The sequence below is a fragment of the Saimiri boliviensis genome, chromosome 15, assembly GCF_048565385.1.
Source record: "Saimiri boliviensis isolate mSaiBol1 chromosome 15, mSaiBol1.pri, whole genome shotgun sequence".
Classification (NCBI taxonomy): domain Eukaryota; kingdom Metazoa; phylum Chordata; class Mammalia; order Primates; family Cebidae; genus Saimiri; species Saimiri boliviensis.
The window spans coordinates 73,133,621-73,143,484 of NC_133463.1; the positions used below are offsets into that span (position 1 = coordinate 73,133,621).

Below are 9,864 nucleotides of genomic sequence, written 5' to 3' on the forward strand. Positions count from 1 at the left end.
GTTACTTTTATTGCTCGAACTGTTAGCAGAAAGGGGTCTGGAACTAGAGCACAGAGCAAGTTCTTGGATCTCTCACAGGAAAGAATTCGGGCCAGTCACAGAGCAGGGTGAAAAAAGCAGGTTTATTAAAGACTACTCTATTACAGAGTAGGGCATCCTCAGAAAGGAGGAAGAGGATACTAGACACAGTTGCTCACACCTGTAATCCCAGCACTTTGGAGGGTGAGGTGTTGAGCCCAGGAGTTCAAGACCAGCCTGGATAACATAATGAGACCCCGTCTGCAATAAAAATTAAAAACACATTAGCCTTGAGTGGTAGCATACCTGTAGTCCCAGCTGCTAGAGAGACTAGGCAGTAGGATCTCATGAGTCTGGGACATCAAGGCTGCAGTGAGCCATTATTGTGTCACTGCACTCCTGCCTGGGTGATAGATAAGGCCTCGTCTCAAAAGAAAAAGAAAAAAGAAAAGCAAGAGTACGACCTATTATTTGCATAATAAAATGCTTATGTAAAAAGGAAGCTGGCCAGGCGCAGTGGCTCACACCTGTAATTCCAGCACTTTGGCAGGCCGAGGTGGGTGGATCACTTGAGGTCAGGAGTTCAAGACCAGCCTGGCCAACATGGTGAAACCCTGTCTCGGCCAAAAATATAAAAAATTAGCCAGGTGTGGTGGCATGCCCCTGTAATTCCAGTTACTTGGGAGGCTGAGACAGGAGAATCATTTGAACCTGGGAGGAGGAGGTTGCAGTGAGCAGAGATCGCGCCCTTGCACTCCAACCTGGGTAACAGAGTGAGACTTCATCTCGAAAGCAAAACGAAAAAAAAAAAAAAAAAGAACTAAAATAACGAACTCCTGTGCTTTATTTTAAAGGCTTGTGATCAGCTTGTGACAGGCTAGCAATATGTTATCCTCTTGTGTAACTGTTTAGTTGAGCGGGAATTTATGAATATACTATTATCTATTCGTGTAAGAAACTTATTATCTATTAGTATAAGAGAAACCTATGCTTGGCTGGGCATGGTGGCTCACATCTGTAATCCCAGCACTTTTGGAGGCCAAAGTGGGTGGATCACTTGAAGTCAGGAGTTCAAGACCAGCCTGGCCAGCATGGTGAAACCCCATCTCTACTAAAAATACAAAAAAAAAAAAATAGCTGGGCATGGTGGTGCATGCCTGTAGTCCCAGCTACCTGAGAGGCTGAGGAAGGAGAATGGTTTGAACTTGGGAGGTGGAGGTTCCAGTAAGTCAAGATCATGTCACTGCACTCCAGCCTGGGCAACAGAGCAAGACTCTGTCTTGAGATATCAGAACATCAAAACATTTTGTTAAGTTCTGGGTCTTGTTTACTTAGTATCATTAACTTATTCTCTGAACCATAAAGGTCTTCTGAAGGAGAGTGCTTAAATTCCTGGGAATGGAATCCAGCAGGTTTTATTTCATTCGGCCTTTTTCAAGATGGAGTCACTCTGGTTTGAATCCCTCTGACATATTTTCTCCTCTCTTTTATAAAGGGACCCTTAATTCTAAGGGGTGCAGAGGGACAGAGGTCTATCTTCAGAAACATCTTCAAGCTGTAATGATATTCCTCCCTAACCACTGGGATCCCTTGTATTTAGACTGGAGAGAAGTTCACTCAGCAACTGTTGGCATGGAGGGGACCAGTCATTATTGTGACTTTCAACAAAAGGTGAAATCTGGAAAATTAGTAAGTGTTCAGTATAAGGAAGCTATTTAATAGGTTTACCTTGTTTTCTTTCCTTTTTTTTTTTTTCTCTCTCTCTCTCCTTTTTTTTTTTTAAGATGGCATTTTGCTCTTGTTGCCCAGGCTGCAGTGCAGTGGTGCAATCTCAGCTCACTGCAATCTCTGCCTCCCAGGTTCAAGTGATTCTCCTGCCTCAGCCTCCCAAGTAGATGGGACAACAGGTGTGCACCACCACGCCTGGATAATTGTATTTTTAGCAGAGACAGAGTTTCATCATGTTGGCCAGGCTGGTCTGGAACTCCTGACCTGAAGTGATCCACCTACCTTAGCCTCCCAAAGTGCTGGGATTACAGGTGTGAGCCACTGCACCTGGCCCTAGAGGCCCATCTTTTAAATCTGACCAGCTGGAATAAATTTGCTCCATAGCTTGTGTATGCAAATGATCTAGGATGCCTGTAGACCCACGTAGCTAGCTAGCCAGGTTTAAGGTCTTCTGCTGCACTTTAAGAGTTATGTCAAGAGTACCTTGCAATAAAACCTGATACTTTAATAACTATTCTCTACTCATCTATTGGTGCCCTTTAGCTTCTAGAGCCTCTGCTACTTGGTATGGGGTCAAAACCTCCAGATGTTGTCCCAAAGTTATTGTCTACATCTACCAGAAGAGCAGTTGTTACAACTGCCCTGAGACACCTGGGTCTTCTTGAAGCCACATGATTAATTGGTTAGAATAATATGTCATGAGGCCAGGAGCAGTGGCTCATGCCTGTAATCCCAGCACTTTGGGAGGTTGAGTGAGGTGGATCACAAGGTCAGGAGTTTGAAACCAGCCTGACCAACATGGTGAAACCCCATCTCTACTAAAAATACAAAAATTAGTCAGGCATGGTGGTGGGCACCTGTAATCCCAGCTATTCAGGAGGCTGAGGCAGGGGAATTGCTTGAACCCAGGAGGCAGAGGTTGCAGTGAGCTGAGATTTCACCACTACACTCCAGTCTGGGCAACAGAGCAAGACTCTGTCACAAAAAAAAAAAAAGAAAAGAAAAGAAAAGAAAAAGAAAAGAAAAAAGTATGCAATGGGGTCAAGGGATGTATCCCTGTTTCTGGACAAGAACACATAGGGCCATTCCTTGTTATTCAGCCACATAAAGAAGAATAAATGAAAGCTGTCCCTAAACCCACAGGAAAAAACTGTCCAAGTAACCACAGAAACCAAATGATTTTAGGGTCAGTCATTCAAAAGTAAAGAGTGCAATAGAGGACTCAGCAAAAGAAATGAAATGAAAAATGTTTAGAAAGGAATGTCTAAGGCAAGCAGGACAAGATTTACATGCCCTTGCCATTTGTAAACAAAAAGTAAAAGTCATTCCATTAGCAAGGAGATGAAAAAGAACCGCTGGAAAGCAATCTCTGGTTTTCCATCCAGGAGCAGTTCACCTATGGGGGACTGGTATAATTGCTGCCAGGTTTAATCTTTCACAGTGGACCTTTTCATTTAAAATTTGTAAATACAAAATTCCAAGTAATCTTTTTTTTTTTTTTTTTTTTAGGAATCTCGCTCTGTCACCCAGACTGGAGTGCAGTGGTGTGATCTCAGCTCACTGCAACCTCTGCCTCTTGGATTCAAGCGAGTCTCCTGCTTCAGCCTCCCAAGTGGCTGGGACTACAGGCGCGTGCCGCCATGCCCAGCTAATTTTTGTAATTGTAGTAGAGACAGGGTTTCACCATGCTGGCCGGGCTTGTCTTGAACTCCCGAACTTGTGATCCGCCCGCCTGCCTCGGCCTCCCAAAGTTCTAGGATTACACGCGTGAGCCGCTGCGCCCAGCCTCAAGTATTCTTTCCAAAGAAGGAGAAACAATAAACAATGCACTGCAGTTGACTAGATATAGGGAAAGTAAATATTGCAGAGCCACTTGTCCCCAATGTCTTTTAGCAACATGCCAGAACAGACCGGCAAATGGCCCATAACCCAAAGGCAAACAAGGAAAGGGCAAGTTATAAACCTCAGGACTGGTCCAACGAAGTCTCTCTCATAAAGCAGCAGTGAAGCATAGAAAGCAATCAGGAAATTGGCAAGTGGCAGCTTTTGGAATGCTCTTACAGAGAGCACAAGAAGGACGAATCCACAGTGAAAAATAGTTAACATCACATCATGCTAAACCCATTTTCAGCTGTGAGGGGCCTTTAACCCTCCCAAGTAGGCCTCAAACCCAATCTTAGATAAGTGTCCTTGTCCTTCATTGGTAAAAAAATGTATTCCCCCACTTACGCAAAGTCAGTCAGTTGGTCCTGCGCAGTCTATTTCTTTCAGATTGAAGGTCTCACCTCAGTAATGTCCTTGGGAGTTGTCACAGGAAATGTTAATTAAAAGACATTTTGTTCCAGACCTGAAAAGCAGGTTCTTGAATCTCAGGCAGGAGCAAATTCAGAGCCAGTCACAGAGCACAGTGAAAGAAGCAAGTTTATTGAAGACTACTCTATTACAGAGTAGAGTGTTCTCAGAAAGCAAGAGGAGGACCCCACACCAACAATTATATAGCTAGCTAAGAATAATGGTTTCATGTGCTTTAGTACAACAGCTTGTGATCCACTTGTGACAGATTATTAGAACTGTTATTCTCTGGGTAACTACTGATTTTGGCAAAAATTTATGAATATATTATTATCTTTAAAGAGAAATCTATTCTTAAACTAGAATGCTTTCTGTTCTCAAGATATCAGGACATCAGGACATTTCCTTAAGTTCTAGATCTTGTTTAGTGAGTAAGAATCATTAACCTGTTCCTTCAACCAGAAGGTCTTGTTACGGGTAGAGGGTGTCCAGGTTCGTGGTGTCTTGAACAAAGAATTGGACAAAACGCACAAAGCAAGGAAAGAATGAAGCAACAAAAACAGATTTATTGAAAATGAAAGTACACGCCACAGGATGGAAGCCGTCCCTGCACAAGGATTCAAGGGCCCATTTATAGACTCTTCTGGGGTCCAAATACTCACTAGAGGTTTCCCATTGGTCACTTGCTGTTCACCCCATGCAAAGAAGTAGTGGCCTACAATCAGAGGCCAAAGAGAAGTTATAAAGTCGCACTCCTATGCAAACGTCTGATTGCAGGTCATTACTTCATTTGCATGGAGTGAACATCAAGTGGCCAATGGGAAACCTCTAGTGGGTATTTGGATTGATTGGTGGCTTTCTGCAACCAGTCAAAGGTACTTTCAATTTCCCATCTGCCCTGCAGAAAAGCAAGGGAATTAGCCTCTGGTCCTTTTGTTACTTAGGCATGGAAAGTTGGGTTTTTCTTTTGATTTAGTTCTAGGAATCAATGTGAATCAGCCTTAGGTTTCTTGCCTCCAAACCCTATTCTCCTGCTTATGATGGAGAGTACTTAACTTTCTGGGAATGTAACCCGGCAGGTTTTGCTTTATTCAGCCTTTATTCAAGGTGGAGTCACTCTGGTTTGGACTCCACTGACAGTGGGAGTGAAGTAGAAGTGATAGGATTTCTTTACAGTTCTTATATTCAACTATTTCATTTAGTCAGTAGGGAATTCCCTTTTGTCTTCTTTAGGTATTTCAAAGTATTTCTATAATTCTCTCTTGTTTTTGCGATGAAGTCTTGCTCTGTCACCCAGGCTGGAGTGCAGTGGCACAATCTCTGCTCACTACAACCTCTGCCTCCCAGGTTCAAGTGATTCTCCTGCCTCAGCTTCCCGAGTAGATAGAACTACAGGTGCGTGCCATCACGCCCAGCTAATTTTTGTATTTTTAGTAGAGATGGGGTTTCACCATGTTGGCCAGGATGTTCTCATCTCTTGACATGGCCCACCTTGGCCTCCCAAAGTGCTGGGATTACAGGTATGAACCACCTAGTGCCACCAAGGTATTTTAAAGCATTTCAAAAGGTATTTAGTATTTATGAGCTAACCAACTTGTTACTTTGTATCTTTTTAAGTACCTACTCTTTACTGGTTATTGTCTAAGGCACTATAATGTCTCTACTCACTATAGCAACTTCTGAAGATTAGATTCCATTTTATAAGTAAAGATTCCAATTTTGAGCCATGATATGATTTATTGGAGCTCAGTTCCTTCTGACTTTCAAATAGTTGTTTCTTGGACCATAGGACAGTGGAATGGTGATGGCTATATCTGCATGAAAAGGGAATGAGGAAGCTATATCTGACTTTTCACTTTCAGCAAATAAGGTGTTGCTGATGCTAAACTGAGAGCAGCTCTAGGCTATGGGAAAGCTTTCTCCAAATTCAGATAATCATTTTGTTACAGAAAAGGAGTCCTGATCCAGACCCCAACAGAGGATTCTTGGATCTCACGGAAGAAAGAATTCAGAGCAAGTCCGCAATGCAAAGTGAAATCAAGTTTATTAAGAAAGTAAAGGATTGGCCGGGTGCGGTGGCTCAAGCCTGTAATCCCAGCACTTTGGGAGGCCGAGGCGGGTGGATCACGAGGTCGAGAGATCGAGACCATCCTGGTCAACAAGGTGAAACCCCGTCTCTACTAAAAATACAAAAAGTTAGCTGGGCATGGTGGTGCGTGCCTGTAATCCCAGCTACTTAGGAGGCTGAGGCAGGAGAATTGCCTGAGCCCAGGAGGCGGAGGTTGCGGTGAGCCGAGATCGCGCCATTGCACTCCAGCCTGGGTAACAAGAGCAAAACTCCGTCTCAAAAAAAAAAAAAAAAGAAAGTAAAGGATTAAAAGAATGGCTACTCCATAGAGCAGCTCCCAGGGCTGCAGGTGGCACATTTTATGGTTATTTCTCGATGATATGCAAAATGAGGAGTGACTTATTCATGTCTCCCCTTTTTAGACCACATAGGGTAACTTCCTGATGTTGCCATGGCATTTGTAAACTGTCACGGCGCTACTGGGAGTGTAGCAGTGAGGGCGACCAGAGGTCACTCTCCTGGTCATTTTGGTTTTGGTACTCTCTTTAAATGCAACCTGCTTTCAAGGTCTTTATGACCTGTATTTTGTGCTGGCTTCCTGTCTTATCCTGTGACTTAGAATGCCTTACCGTCTGGGAATGCAGCCCAATAGGTTTGAGCCTCATTTTACCCAGCTCCTATTTAAGATGGAGTTGCTCTGGTTCACAGAGCTCTGAGAATTTTATGTTCATTTCTCTCTTTGGATTCATGAGCAGCGCTGAAAAGAGTGCATAGGTTTCTGAAGAATACCAATTTTAAGTCTTTTAGTACATAAGGTTCCCTGTTACAAATTTCCTCCTAGGCTGAATAAAGTAATGGTTGACCACAAAAAAGATGGCGACTACAGCTTCTCCGCGACAACAAGACGCCATTCTCCAGCAATCACATCAATACATCTAGTTCCGGCCTGTTGCGCGTCACTTCCGGCACCGACGCGGCGTCGTCCGCGGCGTCATCCGCGCTGCAGTCTTCCTAATTGCGACTGGGAATTTAGCCTGGTGAGGCGCCTCTGAGGAGAGGGAGTGTCGCTGAGGTGATGGGAGAGAATGTGGTCGTTGGCAACATGGAGAGAGAAAGTGGAAAGTCTGTGGGTGTTGTTGCAGTCGTGACTGAGCCTCGGTTTACCCAGCGCTGCAGGGAATATCTCGAGAAGCAGAAACTCTTGGATCGACAGCACCGTGTGGAAAAGATGCCGGACGGCTCGGTGGCGCTGCCGGTGCTGGGAGAGACGTTTCCAGAGCGGCACCTGCAGGAGCTGAGGAATCGTGTGGCCCCGGGCGGTGCCTGTATGCTGACGCGGCTCCCGGATCCTGTTCCTTCCAAGAGGGCCCAGGGTTGTTCACCTGCCCAGAAATTGTGTCTTGAGGTGAGTCGCTGGGTCGAGGGCCGGGGAGTCAAGTGGTCAGCCGAGTTGGAGGCTGATCTGCCCCGATCGTGGCAACGGCATGGGAATCTCTTGTTGCTGAGTGAAGACTGTTTCCAAGCCAAGCAGTGGAACAATCTGGGGCCGGAACTCTGGGAGACCATTGCCTCGGCACTTGGCGTCCAGCGTTTGGCAAAACGAGGGCGGGTATCACCGGATGGCACTCGAACGCCAGCAGTGACGCTGCTGCTGGGCGACCATGGTTGGGTAGAGCATGTGGATAACGGTATCCACTATAAGTTTGACGTGACCCAGTGTATGTTCTCCTTCGGAAACATCACTGAGAAGCTTCGAATGGCATCATTGTCCTGTGCTGGAGAAGTGCTGGTGGATCTCTATGCAGGGATTGGTTATTTTACATTGCCCTTCCTAGTTCATGCTGGTGCTGCTTTTGTCCATGCTTGTGAGTGGAATCCCCATGCTGTAGTTGCTCTGAGAGATAACCTTGAGATCAATGGAGTGGCAGATCGGTGCCAAATACACTTTGGAGATAACAGAAAACTGAAGCTCTCAAATATTGCAGATAGGGTGATCCTGGGGCTGCTTCCCAGCTCTGAAGAAGGCTGGCCCATTGCCTGCCAAGTGCTACGGCAGGATGCTGGGGGCATTTTGCATATCCACCAAAACGTGGAATCTTTCCCAGGGAAAAATCTTCAGCCTCTTGGGGTCAGCAAAATAGAGAAAGAGCATTGGCCTTATCCTCAGCAAACTGTCACCAACCAGTGGAAAAATGGAGCTACCAGGGATTCTAGGAGAAAAATGCTGTCACCAACTGCCAAACCAGAGTGGCAAATGTGGGCAGAATCTGCAGAAACTCGAATCGCCACCCTTCTTCAGCAGGTGCATGGGAAACCATGGAAGACACAAATTCTGCACATCCAACCAGTGAAATCCTATGCACCCCATGTGGATCACATAGTCCTCGATCTGGAATGCTGCCCCTGTCCTTCAGTTGGCTAGAGGAGGTGGATCCTGGGACACAAGGGGTCCATGTGCGAGTGGCCCTTAATGGATCAGTTCAGTCCAGTTTGTCATCCCTTTTGTCCCCTGGTGATTGGTTTTAACATTTGGTAGCCCCGAAAGCAGGCTCTAGATCAATTCAAATGATTTTATTTGTCTTCCATTGATAACATAGAAAATGAAATACCTATTTGGGAGAAGCAGCATGACCCATTGAAATGAGGCTCATCTGTGCAATTATAAATTACAAATTCTGACCTCAGTTCTAGCATTGAGGTTTCAGTATGTTTGGCCTTGGATTTCGTTATTTGCAAAATGAGAGTTTCTTTGAACTGTCTCAAGTAGCTATTTATTAAGCAGCTATACCAAGGACATTGGTTACTTTAGAGTGAAAGACACAGTGCTTTTTCCAAATTTCTCTGGCTTCAATATAGAAAATTGACTGGAGGAGGGCCAAGATGGAAGCAGGGAGGCCAGTGAAGAGGCTTCTATAGTTGTCCAGGTCTGAGGTGATGGTAACTTGCATTAGGGTGGTGGTAATGGGAGATAGATGGATATGAGAAATAAAATTGACAGGACCAAGCAATGGAATCAGAATTAAGTCATTAACATGATGCTGCTTTGTTATTATGACTGACTAAATTAGGGAGAGAAGGGAACAAAAATTATTTTAGTGTATTTACATTCCCCTGTTGTGGCATTCCTAAACAATTGTGGGGGGATGTCTTATAAATTTGGTTTGTTGTGGTGGAAATATGGTTAAGAATCACCAGTCTTTTTTTTAAAGCTCATCTGCTGAAAACGAATCACTGTTCTAAATCATAGGAATCTAGATTTCTAGCCTCAAGCTTCTGTATTAGCTGCCAATTGCTATTTGTTTAAAGTTCCTATTAAAATCTTAGATTTCTATAGGCCTCAAGCTTTCTCTTCATCTTCCTTCCCTGGCTGAAAACACCAGGGACAACCTAAGAAGCAATAGGGAATGTGAGATATTCTTCAGAGCATTTCAAGCTTCACCTTATTTTATGGCTGTCTGCCATAAAAGATTGCCTCTTGGAATGAAAAATTGTGTGTGTGTGACAGAATCTTGCTCTGTCACCCAGGCTGGAGTGCAGTAGCACCATTTCGGCTCACTGCAACCTCCACCTCCCAGGCTCAAGTGATTCTTGAGCCTCAGCCTCCCAAGTAGCTGGGATTACAGGTGTGTGCCGCCATGCCCAGGTAATTTTTGTATTTTTAGCAGAGATGGGGTTTTACCATGTTGGTCAGGCTGATCTCAAACTCCTGACCTCAAGTGATCCCTTCACCTCTGGGATTACAGGTGTGAGCCACTACT

The 9,864-nt window shown here is 44.7% G+C and overlaps 1 protein-coding gene across 1 annotated transcript; it reads left to right on the forward strand.

The window, feature by feature from the left end:
- Positions 1 to 7,065: 7,065 nt before the first annotated feature.
- TRMT12 (tRNA methyltransferase 12 homolog) lies at positions 7,066 to 9,114 on the forward strand. Its single transcript, XM_003933728.4, has one exon. The coding sequence runs from the start codon at positions 7,182 to 7,184 to the stop codon at positions 8,526 to 8,528; it is 1,347 nt and encodes a 448-aa protein (XP_003933777.2). The 5' UTR covers positions 7,066 to 7,181; the 3' UTR covers positions 8,529 to 9,114.
- Positions 9,115 to 9,864: the final 750 nt, after the last annotated feature.

Excerpts from the sequence above, each read along its gene's own strand:
- TRMT12 (XM_003933728.4), top strand. The coding sequence starts at position 7,182 with ATGGGAGAGAATGTGGTCGTTGGCAACATGGAGAGAGAAAGTGGAAAG.